Here is an 18,596-nt window from a genome sequence, read left to right on the forward strand (position 1 = left end):
GGGGGGGGCGGCGCGTAACAGGTTAAAACAAAAACAAGGACAATAAACAAAGCAGTCTTCACAACGGCCGGACAAAATACTTTGAGCCGCCCTATAGCCAAAGCCTGAGACACTGTTTAAAGCATAATAAAGACAATATATAGAGAGCATAATGTTTTTAATGCAATGCAGCAACGTATGCTTCAGCAGAGAATGGCCCGCGGCGGGAAGCATTCGCTCGCGATCTCAAGAAGCCTATGGACATCCCGGAAAGTTGAAAATGTACGCTAAGGGCCGCCCCCCTTGCGTTGGAAAAAGACCACAGGGGACCTTGACATAACGTCAACATACGCCGACCTGGGAGTGAGGATGTGTTGGTTGCGGCAGTGCCTCGGTACCGGGGTCTCTCAGGCTTAACAGGTTAAGGTTATGATAATAATAATAATAATAATAATAATAATAATAATAATAGATGGATTAATGTCATTATAGTATTTGAGCTTTTTTCAGATGAACTAACTACAGGTATGTTACCCGTATTTATACACTATCAGTCAAAAGTTTGGACACACCTTCTCATTCGAAGTTTTTTATTTATTTAAATTGTTTATAAATTGTAGATTTATACTTAAGACATCAAAACTATCAAATAACACATATGGAATTGAAAAGGAATCTAACTTAAAGGGGACCTATCATGCAAAATGCACTTTTGTACGTCTTTTATACATGAATATGTGTCCCCGGTGTTCCAGGGAACTCACCAAGTGTCAGAAAACACAACCCTCTCTATTTTCCTCCATACCCAAATCTCTAAAAAAGGGGCTGCAACGGATCTGATAAAAACTGATCCAGATTTGAACACTGTCCTGACGTCAGGACGGTGGCGCTACGGCTATTGGGCCAACTCCACCAATCAGGAGGAGACAGCCACGGCCATTGCCGTTCGAAAGCGCTGGAGACGCTGTAGTACATATGCCAGGCCTGTAGGTGGTGCTGTTCTCACATAATCTGCCCAGAGCTAGAAATTGTCAAATTGACGAAATGAGGCATGGCTAAAATGCATGATCTGTTTGGTATTTTGAAAAAAAAAAAAGTATAAATATGCCTTATATAGGTATGGTCCTACACCAGGGGCGTCAAACTCAAGGCCCGGGGGCCAAATCCGGCCCGCGACTTCATTTTATGTGGCCCCATAAGAGCTTGCAAAGAATATAATATGTTTATTATATGGTTACATGCTACTTTACAGAAGCACGTTGCCCATAAACTACATGTCCCACAATGCATCTCAAATTTGAATTTGTTCACAGAATTTGAATTTTTTTCTTCAAAATATGCATTTTTTACTTATTTTCTTTTGTTTTTCCAGAATGTGGCTTTTCTTTTAAAATCATTTTGAGACTTGCAATTACTTGCCCTAGACTTCTGCTTTCAGACGTAGTTAATTATGAAGTTATTGCCCTATCCGATAATAACCCAATGCAGAGGCAATAATGTAATATAATACATTATTTTATATATTAAATATTTATATATGTATTTTTATATAGTCTTAAAGTTACAACCGGCCCTTTGAGTGCAACCATAATGCTAATGTGGCCCGTGATGAAATTGAGTTTGACACCCCTGTCCTACACTATATTATTAAAATATAGCATGATAGGTCCACTTTAAATCATTAGAGCAGAAGGAAGTTCAGGTAATGGAGGAAAAACAAAATGAGAGAGATGGGCATGTTCTGAAGACTGTCTGACAAAGGACTTGCCTCTGAGCATGATTCAGAATAAGGTAACAGATGAGGACACAGACAAGAATGAAACAATTCAGAGCAGCAGCAAACAGAAGAAGAGGCAGAGTTGCAAGAGCCATACATAAAGGAGTGAGTCAAGTATTTTACAGTAAACTTTAAAAAACACCTGTTGCTGAACTGATTTCAGGAAACATAACCCGCAGTCTGAACACAAATGTTCTCAAAGTGATACGTTCAGAAGTAAGAAGAGGTGAAAGAATCCATGAGGATGTTTTCATGGAGATGTACCTCACTCAAATGATCATTAAGGAATGTGACTCAAATGATCGCAGGATGCCTGGGTACATACAGCATTTTCAAGTTGACCCATTTGGAGTACATATTGAAAAGGAATCTAACTTCGATACATCTAACGTGTCTGCTGCTTGAGCTCTGTGATCATTTATGTGGGCTCTAATCTGAGGAGCTTTAATTTGTGGTTTCTGAGGCTGCTAACTGTCCGCATCGGTCCATGTCGGCGGCTGTTAAAGGCAATGTGAGCGTCTATTCCCATTGGATAACGGAGGATTTTACACCCGGGAGTAAGTATTCTCTTTACTGTCGATTGATTTGACAGTGATATCTGCACTACTCATCAACTCAAAAACACCAGATTATCCTTGTTAATTACACAACATTGATTGGTTTAAATTGTGTGCAATGCTTTTGTGTTTTTCCCCTTCGATTCGGATAAACAAATATTTTTTCGGAGATTAGGATGGCAGAAGACACTACACTACCCAGAATCCTCAGCTATTGTTTAGGACTACACCATGCGCTTTGCTTGACAAACCCCGTGATTAGTCCTGACCAAGCGTCGCTATTGGACTCTCAGGGAGTGAGACTGTGTTGGTTTTGTGAGCTGAGCTGTGTGATTTGATATGTTATGTATCTCTCTGTACAGCACTTTGGTCTGGAGGTTTTAAAGTGCTTCATAAATAAAGTTGGATTGGATTGAACATGACAATTCAAGTCAAAATGTATTAAATATATAATCAAGTTACACCAACTACTGACATAATACAATAACTACAACCAAGATTAGCTGGAATATCACTATAACGACCCTGTGTCACCCTCTCTTCCACTCACACCTCACGCAATCCTCAACAGGATTATAATGAGTGCCACCCATATCCATGTGACCCAAAACAACCAATCAATATTGCTCAAACAAATATCTTATATTAAAACAAAAACGCAATACTTATAATAAAATGGTTTATCAACAATCAGTAGTTATAGTATATCAAAAAATCAGTATGAGAAAAACATTAAATATATTGTCCATGAATATTAATAAAGATGGAGTTCATATGAATATTGTCAAACAGAGTTTATACAGGTTGACAGATTGTTCTTATGCATGAATTGTCATGGGACTAATTCATTGTGCTCTTTTTTGCACATTCAGACTTGACTTATAGCAAAAATGTGTCAAATGTCATATCACTTAGAGCAGGGGTTCCCAACCTGGGGGGGGGCGACAAAGATCGCAGGGGGGGCGCCAGGCCTCAGATGATTTGAGGCCAAATATCATATTTAGACTTTCTTTTTTTTTACATAGAATTGTAACGCAATACATGATTGTCGCTAAAAGCCTTGTCTCTACATTACAATAAAATATAAAAAATAATTGATTAATTAATTTGAATAACAATTCAAGTTAGTAGGCATAAAAAGACAGAAATTTATAATTCTTTCTTTAATAGAAATGTTTCTTCTGCCCGTAAAGTGTCAAAACCAGGCTTTTCTGGATAAGCGCATTTTTAAAACATAGTCATTGTCCATGCCGGTTTCAGATTATTTGTCACAGATCAGATCGGTCTCCTCCATTTTGTAGATTATTTACGACTTTTGAATCCACATAAACACATCGCCAAAATCCGGCTTACTTTGAGCATGTGTTTTAAAGCTCCCATGTCATGCTTTTCCGGTTATTACCCGTCCCCTTGTGTGTTATGAAGGTTTTTATGCATGTAAACGGTGTGCAGAGTCAAAACCCTCAAAGTACACCCTGTAGCGAGTAAAACTCTAACACAGAAAATACCTCCCCAAAACGCCTCGTTGGAGATACGTCACTGCCCATTTGAGTCTTCCATTTAGTTCCGGGTACGGCATGATGTCATGCGGTACCCGGAACGAAATGGACCAATCCCGAAGAGCTATGGCCACACCCAGCGGCGCTGGCCGCACCCTCTGCCAGCCTAACATTTACTGTTGGAAGCTCTGGTTCAGTTCACAATCGATCCAGTCATGCCACTGCCAAGGACCTGTTTCCTGAAATGTGAGGAGAAATCTGAGCTGTTTGTCCTACCGACGGAAGAACCACGACGAAGTCAGTGGTTGACATTTCTTTTTAACACTGTTCCTCCAGAGGTTCGAAGAACCGGCATTTCACAGACGAAAGCTTCCAAAACATTGCCCAGTTTGAGGCCGGATATGCACAGCTTGTTTGGACCGTTTGGAGCAGGGGAAGATCTGGGTATACAACCTGTAAGTTTGCATTGTTATTTGTGTATTTATCAAACAAGACTGTTTAAATGTGTAAACTGTGTTGGACTGCTAAGCCATTGACACAGTGCTAACTGTGCTAACTAAGTTGCTAGCGTTTCCATATATCAACTCTAATATCAGCAGATGGCCTTGCATACATGTATCTCATAGCAGGAGAATGTCTGCATTCACACACAAAATACCTATTGACAGTATACTCCGGGTGATTTGCCGTACGGTCAGTCGCGAAACGTAATTACATTATAGCTGGCGTAGCGTGTATGCTACCGATCTAACCAACGGAGCTAGACATGGGTTTGCTCGGAAAAACATTTGTGTTATGCTACGTTGCTAGCGTTTAAATATATCAACTACAATGTCAGCAGATGGCCTTACATGTTTGTCATGGCAGGAGAATGTCTGCAGTCACACACACCGGGTGATTTACCGTACATTGTGACAGTACATGTACATACTGCATGTATAGCTAACGAGGCTAGCTATACATGCTAGCGCAAAACAATGTATTCATGCAAGTTACAATGTATGACCGAACGTAGCAGAATACCCGTATACGATTGCAATTATAAACACGTTATTGCTAGCCTAATATGAACCACTAGCTTTTGTTCATAGTAGTTTTATTACTCTACATTATAGTTGCCGTTCCTCCGAGCTAGCGTTCATATCGTGTTAGCTACCAAAGTAAACAAGAAAGCTAGGTTAGCATATTAGCAGGCAAGCTGTTCATTAGATGGATTAGATAGATCCACACTCCTACCACAACTACTACTAACGAATCTAAAACAACTAAGTTTCTCTAATATTTTGTGATTTGCATTTGATTTCGTCCAGCCAGATCCTGGCGGACAATACATGACGGGGACGGGACTACTACTACTGAGGCCTCGTCCTAAAAAGCCCCGGCTGCTATAGGCAAGATGCCGACAACGGGGAGGAATGGATGATATACCGTGTATATATGTATATTTATGTTAATTTTGTACATTTCTAAAAATAAAGTTTAATGGAAATACTTAGTAGCCTTTCTTCCCTGAATTATTTGCTCCTATAACATATCATTCAAATATAGCAAACGATGATTTGATTTCTCATCAAACAGTAGTAGTTTATAACGGGTAAAAATAACTTACTCTTTGTTATGACCGGCTCGTAGGCCACAACGGAAAGACAAAGAGACATACACGAGTTTACAAAACCACGGCACATTTATTGTGGTAAATGCAGAGATAGGTGGTCGAGAGGATCGCTGAGCCGCTTTGGAGAGAGAGAGGGGCCGCCGTGTGACTCCGGGCAGCTGGGCTTAATAGCACCTCGGCTCCGGAGGTGTCCGTGATCGCGCTGATTAGCCTCTTCAGCTCCACCCCATCGTAAGACAAAGGCCCTGGGGCCGTCACACTCTTCTATAACAACAGTTGTAGGTACAGTTCGGTTAGTTAGCGTATAAAATATACGGCTGTACCGACGCCATTATAAGACTGATGTTCTGCTGAGAGCGAGCCGAAAAAAGCACACTAGGCTCACAGGGAGGGGGGGGCAAGAGCTCCAACGAGTCGTTTAGTGGAGAAAGTGAATACTGCTGAATACACATACTTGACAGAGATGCTGTATGCGAAACCAATGTGAGTTTGGAAAATTGCACAGTATAAATCTATTTTAGTATACCTCAACAATGTAATTATGATCAGTGGAAATGGCCATGACATGGGCCCTTTAAACAGTTTAATCCCTTTGTGAATTGTTTTCACTTGCGCCGTCCTTTAATTTCTTCATACAGCGGGAATCCAAATGAATGAATCCTGAGTCCAATAACCATCAGTCACTTTCATACTCCTTTAACAACATACTTCACATTCATCTAGTTTGTGACAGGAGTTGTAGCATTTTGAGACTTTTAAACTTTAATTACCGCTGTTGCGCCCCCCCCCCCCCCCCCCACACACACAAGGGGGGGGGGGGCGCAACTTCCAACAGGAGTCATTTGGGGGGGCTCTTGGGAAAAAAGGTTGGGAATCACTGACTTAGAGGGACTCTCTGGATCTGAGTTAGAGGCTCTGCCTCTCTGTTCTCCTCAGTTTGAGTTTGATGAAGCTGTGAGGACTGACGACCAACACACTTATGGCTTTTGACCTGATCACCCCAGGATATTATTTTGTCACAAACACTGCAATGGAATGGTTACTCTCCTGTGTGGTTTCTCATGTGTTTCTTTAAACTTTCACTCCGCTGAAACGATTCCTCACAAACTGAGCAACTGAATGGTTTCTCTCCCGTATGAATTCTCATGTGTTCCTTTAAACTTCCTCTCTGTGTAAAAGATTTCTTACAGACTGAGCAGCTGAATGGTTTCTCTCCTGTGTGGATTATCATGTGTTTCTTTAAAATTCCTCTCCGTGTAAAAGATTTCTTACAGACTGAGCAGATGAATGGTTTCTCTCCTGCACTACGTCTTGAATCACTGACAGAGTCTTGTTTATTTCTCTGAGAGTTTGAATCTGGTTCTCTGGTCTCCTTCCAATCAGCACTGTCTTCAGTGTCAGGTTCAGAAGAGTCTCCAGGGTTGTCCTCAGTCTCTGGTTGTAAATGTCTCTCTGGATCTGAGTTCCTGGCTGGTTCTGGTCCTCCACAGTCCTCTCCATCAGCTTCTGTTTCCAGGTGTTCAGTTTGTCTTTGATGAAGCTGAGAGGACTGAGGTTTCTCTTCATCATCTTCACTCTTCACAGGGACAGGAGTGAATATGAACTTGGTGATATCAGCCTCCTCCAGCCCTTGAAGCTGCTCTCCCTCCTGACTGCTCCAGAGTTCCTCCTGCTCCTCTTTAATGTGTGGGGGGGGATCTGGGTCCTCCTGGTCCAGACTGGAGCTCCACTCCTGCTGCTCAGGGGGAACCTCTTCTTTAACCACCACCAGCTGCTGGACGTCTGCAGGAAACAGGAAACACATATTCAGAGAAACTGTAGAGTATTTAAAATATAACCACAATTAACAATTCATTAACTTTGCAGCCCTTATCCATTCCTTAAATGCTTGCCTATCATTTTGCTAAGTCCCGCCCCCTTTGTTTTTCTGTTGTCTCAATAGTCTGTCAATTACGGCCCCTACACACGGTGGCGTGCGTTGTCGCTTGCCGGCGGGCATGTCTGAAGCTAGACAACAACCAATCATCTGAATCTCCCGCCCTGGACACACAAGCAGCGGTTTGATTGGCTAGAGCTTGTACTGGCATATGATTCGATTGGCTGACGCTTCCGTCGAAGCTTCAAAAGTAGAACATTGCTCTACTTTTGCAGCGAGCACCGCGAGAAAAGCTACGCTTTGCTCCCACAATGCAGTTCGGCGAAGCGTGACGTCACCCCATTCAAAGTGAATGGGCAGAAACGTTGAAGCGGCAACGCACGCCGCCGTGTGTAGGGGCCGTTACACCTTTTTTCCAGATGCTCTGGAGAGTTTCAGGACAACAGGTGAGTGAGTTAGTTATTCAGCTCTTTTTCTCAAAATGTTGAAGTTGGACCAATGGAACCCGGTCATCCAATACATGTATGAAGCTGTGGTGGAGAGGAGGACACTAAACAGGCTGTTGTCCATCATGGATAACCCCACCCATTAGGGGTGCATACCGGTTCCCGGTATTACCGAAATACCGGTTACTGGTGGCTACGGTATACCGTACCGAAATCAGATCCGGTTTTCGATACTTTTTTTATTTTTTATAAAAGTGAGGCATAATATCCTTAAACTTGTGCCCAAACCGTCGGAATTACGATTTCAATTTCGCAGTGAAACTCCGCAACCAAGTCACTTTTGAAAATCTAAAGTGGGGCTGCATATGACTGCCAGTCTGAATGGTGGGGTCTGTAACCACTGTCAGTCTGAATGGTGGGGTCTGTAACCACTGCCAGTCTGAATGGTGGGGTCTGTAACCACTGCCAGTCTGAATGGTGGGGTCTGTAACCACTGCCAGTCTGAATGGTGGGGTCTGTAACCACTGCCAGTCTGAATGGTGGGGTCTGTAACCACTGCCAGTCTGAATGGTGGGGTCTGTAACCACTGCAAGAAGTTTATTTCTGGGAAAGGTGGCAACACATCCAATCTCCAACCAATGCTGTCTCGTATGGCAACCAAGTACCTTTGTGTTCAGGGAAGCAGCGTGCCAAGCGAGAGAGTGTTCAGTTCAGCAGGTGATATCCTACGCTGTGAAAGGGCCCGTTTGGATCCAGAGAGCAGATATGCTCATCTTCTTGAAGATGAATGCACAAAACTGAACTGTGATGGGATTTGTTTTCTTTCATCAGGCAAATGTTGATTTTAAGGATGCTATTTGTTTTATGTGCAATGCCAAGATCTCATGATCCTTTATGTGTTCTCTGGTCAGTCGAATCTCAGGTTGAATATTGATTATCCTGGTGCTATTTTATTTTTCCATTGACAAGATGTGCTATTCCCGCCTGATGGTTGTTATAAATGATATTGCAGAATCAGTTTTCTTCATAGATAACGTGTTTTTCATTGTTTGTTCAGTACTAAAAGGTCCAAGTCCCACAATTGAATTTAATATTCATTTGACATGTTAACTATATAATAAAGCGCTTCATGGGAGTAATTGCGGGATGATAAAATGTTTCCCTTATGCAACATGAAAGTATCACGATATGTATCGGTTGAGTATCGGTATCGTTCAGTGGTATCGGTATCGGTATCGTAAAAAAGTCAACGATATGCATCCCTACCACCCATCCTCTCCACCTGCAGCTGGACAGTCAGCGGAGCTCCTTCTCCAACAGACTGCTGCAGCTCCCCTGTCACAAGGACAGATACTGGAAAACATTCCTGCCCACTGCAATAACTCTGTACAACAAATCACCTCTGGCTGGAAGAGAACTCTCTGCTCCATAGTTTCTCTAGAAATAAAACCACGTTGTACATTTTACATTTATATAATCTGTTCAATATTTAATATTTAATATTAATATTCCATGTCAATACTTGTATATATAATATCTTGTCAAATTCAACATGTATATTTTCTATTTTATTTTATTTCTATTCTTGTTTATTTCTAGTTTTGTTTTGGGATCAATAAAGTCTTATCTGATCTTATGTCTTTGAGAAACACTTCATCACAGCTAATGAGGCTAATGATAAAAGTCAGTGACTGTAGTTGCTTCATGTAAATATAAAACACTGAGAACCAGTTTCAGTGTAAGCTTTCTGCCTGTCATTCGTCAAACAACAATGAATCAATCCCCTGTTGATTTAAATTCAAATATATTTAAAAAAAAATCTCAGAATTCTGATTCTTTCAAAAATCCTACATTTTTCTTAAAGTTCAGAATCTTTTAGAAAATCCTGACTTTTTAGGAAAATCTCTAAATTTTGAATTTGTATCTTAAAAATTCAGATATTTATTTCAACATTTTGGAAAATAGTTTTCCTAATAATCTCTAATCAGTACTATTTTTCAGTTTTTTGGGAGGAAAATCTCAGAATTCTGACTTTTCTTCAGAAATGACCAAAATTCGGATTTATATTTAAATACAAGAATTCAGATTTGTTTCTGAAAATCTCAGAATTATCACTATTCTGACTCTTTTCTCAAAATGTAAAGGGCCCATGTCATGGCCATTTCCACTGATCATAATTCCATTGTTGAGGTATACTAGAATAGATTTATATTGTGCAATTTTCCAAACTCACATTGGTTTCTCATACAGCATCTCTCCAAACTCACATTGGTTTCTCAAACAGCATCTCTGTATAGTACGTGTATTCACTGAATTTCACTCTCTGCCTTTAACCTGTTTAGCCCTGAGCCTGTTTTTCAGGTCTCAGGCTCGAAAATGACATTCCCAGAACAAATGATCATATCTTCCCTTCTAAAAGGGTTAAATTAATAATCTTTTTTCTCAAAGCAATGATCAACCTGTGAGTTGGATGTAGAAAAGTCAGAATCAATATAGATGTTTTTTATTTTAAAGATAATTCAGATTGAACATAGTAAAAAAACTGTAAATTATAGTGTCCGTCCAAAAATTCTTTTTTACTTATAGTGAAAACTACCCTTGGATGATGGGTTAGTAGACTAAAAGCTTTAGGAATCCAAAGCACAACATATAATAAGTACCCTGTATCAAGATTGATGCAAAACAAGTGAAATGTGACCTTTTTAGAGAGATTTAGCCAAAGAAACCACTTCTGGGGTCATTTGGGTGGATTTTCCATATCTCTGGCCCCCCTTTGTCGATTTTGACGAATGAAATCTCTTTCTGACCGTTAGAGCCAATAGAATCAAAGGGGAAATTCCCCACACACACACGGTAAAAAAAAAAGGTGGGGGCTTCGCGCATGCAGTTTTCATCCCACTCCAGCAAGTTGGTTTTTCAGACTTTTCCAGATTGCTCATTTTGCATAAGCAAACAAGAAATGTATCAGTACTAGAGTTTCCTTATTTTTCAGGGAGTATTTGGGGCCATGGACAAAAAGTGGTATGGAGAAAACCTCCCCCAACCCTTCCACCCACTCCTGTAAAAAATGTTTTAGACCAGCCAACCGGGGACAGGACACCACTAAATGTTCCAATGTTTCTGCCATAAAACAGAACGGACAGTGCCTGGGTCAAAATGAGCTCTGTATTTATTAGTGGCTATTGCTCCATGTATGATTCTCCATTGGATATCAGCCATCCGTTTCTCAACCGGAGCTTTATACAGGATCCGCCAGCTGCCCTGAGGGGAAAAGCCCAAACCAAACACATCTGTCCACCTCGACTCTCTGACGCCTGCGAGAGAGCTGAGGGTTAGCACCTTTACGCAGCTACGATATAGCTGCTTTCCATTGCAGGAGCTGAACTTTCCAGGTGTTAGAGTCCCCAGTGATAGCAGGAGACCATCCTCCTCTCTCCATTCCCCCACCGCAGGACCCACACTCAAGGCAGGAAAGACATACTCATGTCCCTTTCTCCACTGGTCAGCCAGATCTGCATTGAGAGCAAAAGTCCGGTGGGATGGCGACAGCGACTGCCACACCTCATCTACCAAGTTTTCCAGAACTCGGGTTGATCGAATGCCCGTCACCTCAGCCAGTTTTTCTGTGGAGATTCCTGTCAAATGGCCAAGTTTTACCACTCCCGCTTCAATGAACGCATTTTTTAGGGTGGCCGAAGAGAAAAGGGTTCCAGAAAGAAAACCAGTGTCAAACAGTGGCTCCTGAAACAGCCCCATCCCAGGCCGGTGGTCTGGTAAAACTCAGAATCTTCCAGGCATTGATGACTGAGCAATAAAAAGGTGCAAGTCCAGTTATCTTGTACGCAGGGGCCTTCAGCAGAAAGAGGTGTTTATCCAAACCAAAGCCCCCTGCCCTCCAGAGCAACAGCCGGGCCATAGCCAGCCAGCAGGGAGAGGCACCATACAGCAGTCGCTGAGCTGCCTGCAGTCTAAAAGCAGCAGTCCTCGCAGTAATGTCCACAAGGCCCTGCCCCCCCCTCAGGACCGATGCTGGCACCCAGTGATGACCCGACCAGAAGAAATCCAAGAGGAGCCGCTGCAGTTGTTTCATGAGGCCCGGCGGTGGGGTTAACACCTGGAGTCTGTGCCACAGAGATGAGGCAACCAGATTGTTAGCTACAAGAACTCTTCCCCTGTAGGACAGCTGGGGTAGCAGCAATTTCCATTTAGCTAATTTTGCTTGCACCTTTCCCAGCAATCCCTCCCAGTTCTGTGCCACCATGTCCTCAGACCCCAACCAAACTCCCAGGAACTTTAAACCCTTGTTTCCCCAGCTAAGGTTACCAGGAAGACTGGGCCTATTTTCTAGACTCCACTGACCTACCAAAACTGCCTCACTCTTCTCCCAATTAACTTTGGCTGAAGCAGCCTTCCTATACAAAGCTAAACTGTCCTGTAGCTCCTGGATATCTCGCTGACCCTGGATAAAGACACTGACATCATATTGACCTTGACACAGACAGTCTGTGGTTTGTACTGGTTTAACTTTTGTCTAGTTTCTGAACAACACACACACACACACACACACACACACACACACACACACACACACACACACACACACACACACACACACACACACACACACACACACACACACACACACACACACACACACACACACACACACACACACACACACACACACACACACACACACCTCTGATTGGCTGTTCAGCTTAGCGAGTCAGTGCATGAGAAGCGAAGCGGAAGTGAGGGACCAAAACAAACGATTAAGAAGGCACACACAGACGGTTAATCTTTTTCATTTTCATCTCACCTGGACGCAAGAGTTTATTTTTTTTTATGTTTACATGTTTTCGATCGACGAGAGAGTGAAAATGGAACCCAGACGCTATTTGTTGTTTGTTTATACGGCGTAGGCGGGCGGCGTAGGCGGGCGGCGTAGGCGGGCGGCGTAGCAGACGTAAAAGTCGGGACGCCTTCGGTACGCGTTCTTTGGTGTTGGTGTGTAGCGGCCTTGAGGATGAGGCTCCCGTCCTACTCTGTCTAAAGTGACATTAGTGCAAACGTTCCAGTCCCCCCCCCCCCCAGTATAACACACTCCCCCTGTACACTAGGGTCTAGCTTGTCTTTTAATAACTGAAACACAGATACATGTGCAGGGCCCTGATTGGGTGCATTCTGGCTGCGCAGCACTCATTCACCAATGGGTAATGTTTAGATGGATTTTAGGAACTTCCCCTCGATTCTATTGGCTCTGACGGTTAAAAAGAGGTGTCAACCATCAAAATCGAACGAGGGGGGCCAGAGATATGGAAAATGCACCCAAATGACACCAGAAGTAGGGCTGCTCAATTAATCGTATTTTAATCGCGATTACGGCTTGCAACGATTACAAAAACAACGTAATCGAAATAAAACGATTATTTTTTTATTATTATCATGCTATATTTGAATAATATAGTGTAGGACCATACCTATACAAAGGCATATTTATACTTTTTTTTTTTTCAAAATACCAAACAGATCATGCATTTTAGCCATGCCTCATTTCGCTCAATTTGCACTGTTTTTGCAAGGGCTGATTCAGTGAGAACAGCACCATCTACTGGCCTGGCATATGTACTACAGCGTCTCCAGCGCTTTCGAACGGCAATGGCCGTGGCTGTCTCCTCCTGATTGGTGGAGTTGGCCCAATAGCCGTAGCGCCACCGTCCTGACGTCAGGACAGTGTTCAAATCTGGATCAGTTTTTATCAGATACGTTGCAGCCCCTTTTTTAGAGATTTGGGTATGGAGGAAAATAGAGAGGGTTGTGTTTTCTGACACTTGGTGAGTTCCCTGGAACACCGGGGACACATATTCATGTATAAAAGACGTACAAAAGTGCATTTTGCATGATAGGTCCCCTTTAAAGTTCAGGGTAATCAACTGTTAAAAACATACTGTTTTTTCTCCAATAAATTGATGTTTTCAAAGTAAATAGATAATCGTTTTTAATAATTGTGATATGAATTATTGACCCAAATAATGGAGATTATGATTTTTGCCATAATCGAGCAGCCCTAGTCTTCAGTACAGGTGGCTGTATTGTCACCTGCCTGCGCTCATCTCCAGACCATGTAAACAGGCTGGTGTTTCTAGCAAAAAACCTTTAAGAGATGACATGAGCAGCCCTACCAGAATTTGCCATAGTGGCCAAAACATTTTTATTCGGTCTTAAATTGTAGTTCAACATTTATTTCCTGTTACTTCTGGACCATGACGGTGGGCCAGCCTTTAATGTTTAACTGAGTGGAATATGTTGAATATGTTTTACCAAAATGTTGGCTATATGTTAAGGAGTTTTCAGGTTGTGACAGTGCACTGCAACATGTTTTGATATTATTTATTTAAATGTATAATTTATTTTATTTTGTATTGGTTTTTCAGTTGATTACCCTGAACGTATAATTCAACAGTTAAAAAGTTCAAATTATTATTTGTATTTGTTTTAAAGCACAATAAATGGATGTTTTCAAAGTCAATGAATAATCGCATTTAATAATCGTGATATCAATTATTGACCCAAATAATCGAGATTATGATTTTTGCCATAATCGAGCAGCCCTAACCAGAAGTGTTTTTTTCTTCTTCTAAATCTCTCTAAAAAGGTCAAATTTAACTTGTTTTGCATCAATCTTGATACAGGGTACTTATTATATGTTATAGTTCGGATTCCTAAAGCTTTTAGTCTACTAACCCATCATTCAAGGGTAGTTTTCACTATAAGTAAAAAAAGATTTTGGACGGACACTATAATTTACAGTTTTTTACTATGTTCAATCAGAATTTACATTAAAATAAAAAAAATCTATATTGATTCTGACTTTTCTACATCCAACTCACAGGTTTATCATTACTTTGAGAATAAAGATTATTAATTTCACCCTTTTAGAAGGGAAGATATAGTCATTTGTTCTGGGAATGTCATTTTCGAGCCTGAGACCTGAAAAACAGGCTCAGGGCTAAACAGGTCAAAGCCTGCATCAGAGGAAGAAGACAGAGAGAAAGAACAGACAGGTAAACACAGCAGAGAGGAGACACCCAGTGTTGCATGATCATGTTGACATTATTTAGACATTTTCAGTTTCTTCGCTCTTTTGCTTTCTTTCAAACCTTTTTTCATAGCAGTTACATGCTTCCTGAGACGATAGCATTTATTTTCATCCAACAGGTCTATCCCTACAACTTTCTGAAGAGTGCTCACTAGAAAGAGAGAGTGAATAAAGAGGGAACAGACCTGCTCTGTGGATCTGAAGCTGAGGCTGTAAAACAGCGTCCAGTAGTTTCCGGTGTCTCTCGTTCTCCTGTTTTGAACGAGACAGTTCCTCCTCGTACTCTGCTATCGTTCTTTCAAACAGAATAAAGATGTCTTCAGCAGCCGCAGTGAGTCGCTGCTTCACCAACGAGAGCAGCACAACACTCATGTTTACTAAATCACCACTTCCTGTTAGACACACTGTTTCTCCGTGTGCTTCAGTCTCTGTTAAACACACTCTTTCTCCGTGTGCTTCAGTCTCTGTTAGACACACCGTTTCTCCGTGTGCTTCAGTCTCTGTTTAAACACACCGTTTCTCCGTGTGCTTCAGTCTCTGTTAAACACACCGTTTCTCCGTGTGCTTCAGTCTCTGTTAAACACACCGTTTCTCCGTTGTGCTTCAGTCTCTGTTAAAACACACCGTTTCTCTCCGTGTGCTTCAGTCTCTGTTAGACACACCGTTTCTCCGTGAGCTTCAGTCTCTGTTAGACACACCGTTTCTCCGTGTGCTTCAGTCTCTGTTAAACACACCGTTTCTCCGTGTGCTTCAGTCTCTGTTAAACACACTCTTTCTCCGTGTGCTTCAGTCTCTGTTAAACACACCGTTTCTCCGTGTGCTTCAGTCTCTGTTAAACACACCGTTTCTCCGTGTGCTTCAGTCTCTGTTAAACACACCGTTTCTCCGTGTGCTTCAGTCTCTGTTAAACACACCGTTTCTCTCCGTGTGCTTCAGTCTCTGTTAGACACACCGTTTCTCCGTGAGCTTCAGTCTCTGTTAGACACACCGTTTCTCCGTGTGCTTCAGTCTCTGTTAAACACACCGTTTCTCCGTGTGCTTCAGTCTCTGTTAAACACACCGTTTCTCCGTGTGCTTCAGTCTCTGTTAAACACACCGTTTCTCTCCGTGTGCTTCAGTCTCTGTTAGACACACCGTTTCTCCGTGTGCTTCAGTCTCTGTTAAACACACCGTTTCTCCGTGTGCTTCAGTCTCTGTTAGACACACCGTTTCTCCGTGTGCTTCAGTCTCTGTTAAACACACCGTTTCTCCGTGTGCTTCAGTCTCTGTTAAACACACCGTTTCTCCGTGTGCTTCCAGTCTCTGTTAGACACACCGTTTCTCCGTGAGCTTCAGTCTCTGTTAAACACAACCGTTTTTCCGTGTGCTTCAGTCTCTGTTAAACACACCGTTTTCTCCGTGTGCTTCAGTCTCTGTTAAACACACCGTTTCTCCGTGAGCTTCAGTCTCTGTAAAACACACCGTTTCTCCGTGTGCTTCGTCTCTGTTAAACACACTGTTTCTCCGTGTGCTTCGTCTCTGTTAAACACACCGTTTCTCCGTTTGTGCTTCAGTCTCTGTTAAAACACTACCGTTTCTCCGTGAGCTTCAGTCTCTGTTAAACACACCGTTTCTCCGTGTGCTTCAGTCTCTGTTAAACACACCGTCTCTCCGTGTGGCTTCAGTCTCTGTTAAAACACACTGTTTTCCGTGTGCTTCAGTCTCTGTTAAACACACTGTTTCTCTCTGAAGCTTCCTGAGCTGCTGTTCAGCTGGACGGCAGGAAGCAGAGGTTTGGGAGGATGATGTCTCTGATGCTGTTTAGATTTCTCCAGCACCACGGGGGGTCCTGTGTGGATGGCAGCTCCTTCCTCAGCAGATCCAGTTCTCCAGAATTGTCCTAATAAAAGAGAAAACAAGAGAGAAAGAAAAAAATGAATTAATCTAATCAAACACAGGGTTGCAAAATGATGATTGCAAAATGTAACTCAGCAACAAAACGGTATTAAATACATGTAGTGGAGTAAAAGTACACCATTTACTCAGTTGTACTTAAAGGTCCCTTATTATACTGTTTTTCATCAATATATTACAGGTCTCAGATATATACAGAACCTGTCTCTGATTGGCTGAAACACCAAACAGATCATTGCAGCATTACCCATAATCCCCTCTGTTACAGCCCTGTTTCCAAAGTGCTGATTCTCTGTCTGTTACTTTAGATGAAAATAAGGAGCCCCTCCCCACGCCCCTCTGAGAGACATTTGGTTACAAAGAACTCAATGGGGCTCTAGGAGGAGATTCAGGTGATAAAGGGGGGGGGGGGGGGGGGGGGGGGGGGGGGGGTTACCTTGGTTGCTGATTGGCTAATGGTTACACAAGACAAAAAATATATGACATCATAAAGTTGCCAACATCTGATCAGCTCATTTTCAGACAGGTTTTTCTATAAATGGATCAGGACAAAAAGAGAGAGTCTCTTCACACAGAGGGGACACATGTTGATGTAGAAGAGACATGAAGAAGAGGGGACACGTGTTGATGTAGAAGAGACATGAAGAAGAGGGGACACGTGTTGATGTAGAAGAGACATGAAGAAGAGGGGACACGTGTTGATGAAAAAGAGACATGAAGAAGAGGGGACACATGTTGATGTAGAAGAGACATGAAGAAGAGGGGACACGTGTTGATGTAGAAGAGACATGAAGAAGAGGGGACACATGTTGATGTAGAAGAGACATGAAGAAGAGGGGACACGTGTTGATGTAGAAGAGACATGAAGAAGAGGGGACACGTGTTGATGAAAAAGAGACATGAAGAAGAGGGGACACGTGTTGATGAAGAAGAGACATGAAGAAGAGGGGACACATGTTGATGTAGAAGAGACATGAAGAAGAGGGGACACGTGTTGATGAAAAAGAGACATGAAGAAGAGGGGACACGTGTTGATGAAGAAGAGACATGAAGAAGAGGGGACACATGTTGATGTAGAAGAGACATGAAGAAGAGGGGACACGTGTTGATGAAGAAGAGGGGACACGTGTTGATGTAGAAGAGACATGAAGAAGAGCGGACACATGTTGATGTAGAAGAGACATGAAGAAGAGGGGACACGTGTTGATGAAAAAGAGACATGAAGAAGAGGGGACACGTGTTGATGAAGAAGAGACATGAAGAAGAGGGGACACATGTTGATGTAGAAGAGACATGAAGAAGAGGGGACACGTGTTGATGAAGAAGAGGGGACACGTGTTGATGTAGAAGAGACATGAAGAAGAGCGGACACATGTTGATGTAGAAGAGACATGAAGAAGAGGGGACACATGTTGATGTAGAAGAGACATGAAGAAGAGGGGACACGTGTTGATGAAAAAGAGACATGAAGAAGAGGGGACACGTGTTGATGAAGAAGAGACATGAAGAAGAGGGGACACATGTTGATGTAGAAGAGACATGAAGAAGAGGGGACACGTGTTGATGAAGAAGAGGGGACACGTGTTGATGTAGAAGAGACATGAAGAAGAGCGGACACATGTTGATGTAGAAGAGACATGAAGAAGAGGGGACACATGTTGATGTAGAAGAGACATGAAGAAGAGGGGACACATGTTGATGTAGAAGAGACATGAAGAAGAGGGGACACATGTTGATGTAGAAGAGACATGAAGAAGAGGGGACACATGTTGATGAAGAAGAGACATGAAGAAGAGGGGACACATGTTGATGTAGAAGAGACATGAAGAAGAGGGGACACGTGTTGATGAAGAAG

The 18,596-nt window shown here is 42.3% G+C and overlaps 1 protein-coding gene across 1 annotated transcript in view; it reads right to left on the minus strand.

The window, feature by feature from the left end:
* Positions 1–15,275, minus strand: part of LOC117486602 (zinc finger protein 2 homolog) — a 42,020-nt gene extending 26,745 nt beyond the window's left edge. Inside the window, exons 1-3 of the mRNA XM_034135106.1 lie at positions 15,034–15,275; positions 6,471–7,209; positions 1,744–1,747 (exon numbers count right to left, since the gene is read on the minus strand). Coding sequence (XP_033990997.1) covers positions 1,744–1,747; positions 6,471–7,209; positions 15,034–15,220 — 930 coding nt within the window. The 5' untranslated portion in view covers positions 15,221–15,275. The remainder of the gene's footprint in view (positions 1–1,743; positions 1,748–6,470; positions 7,210–15,033) is intronic.
* Positions 15,276–18,596: the final 3,321 nt, after the last annotated feature.

The sequence above is a fragment of the Trematomus bernacchii genome, unplaced genomic scaffold (assembly GCF_902827165.1).
Source record: "Trematomus bernacchii unplaced genomic scaffold, fTreBer1.1, whole genome shotgun sequence".
NCBI lineage: Eukaryota > Metazoa > Chordata > Actinopteri > Perciformes > Nototheniidae > Trematomus > Trematomus bernacchii.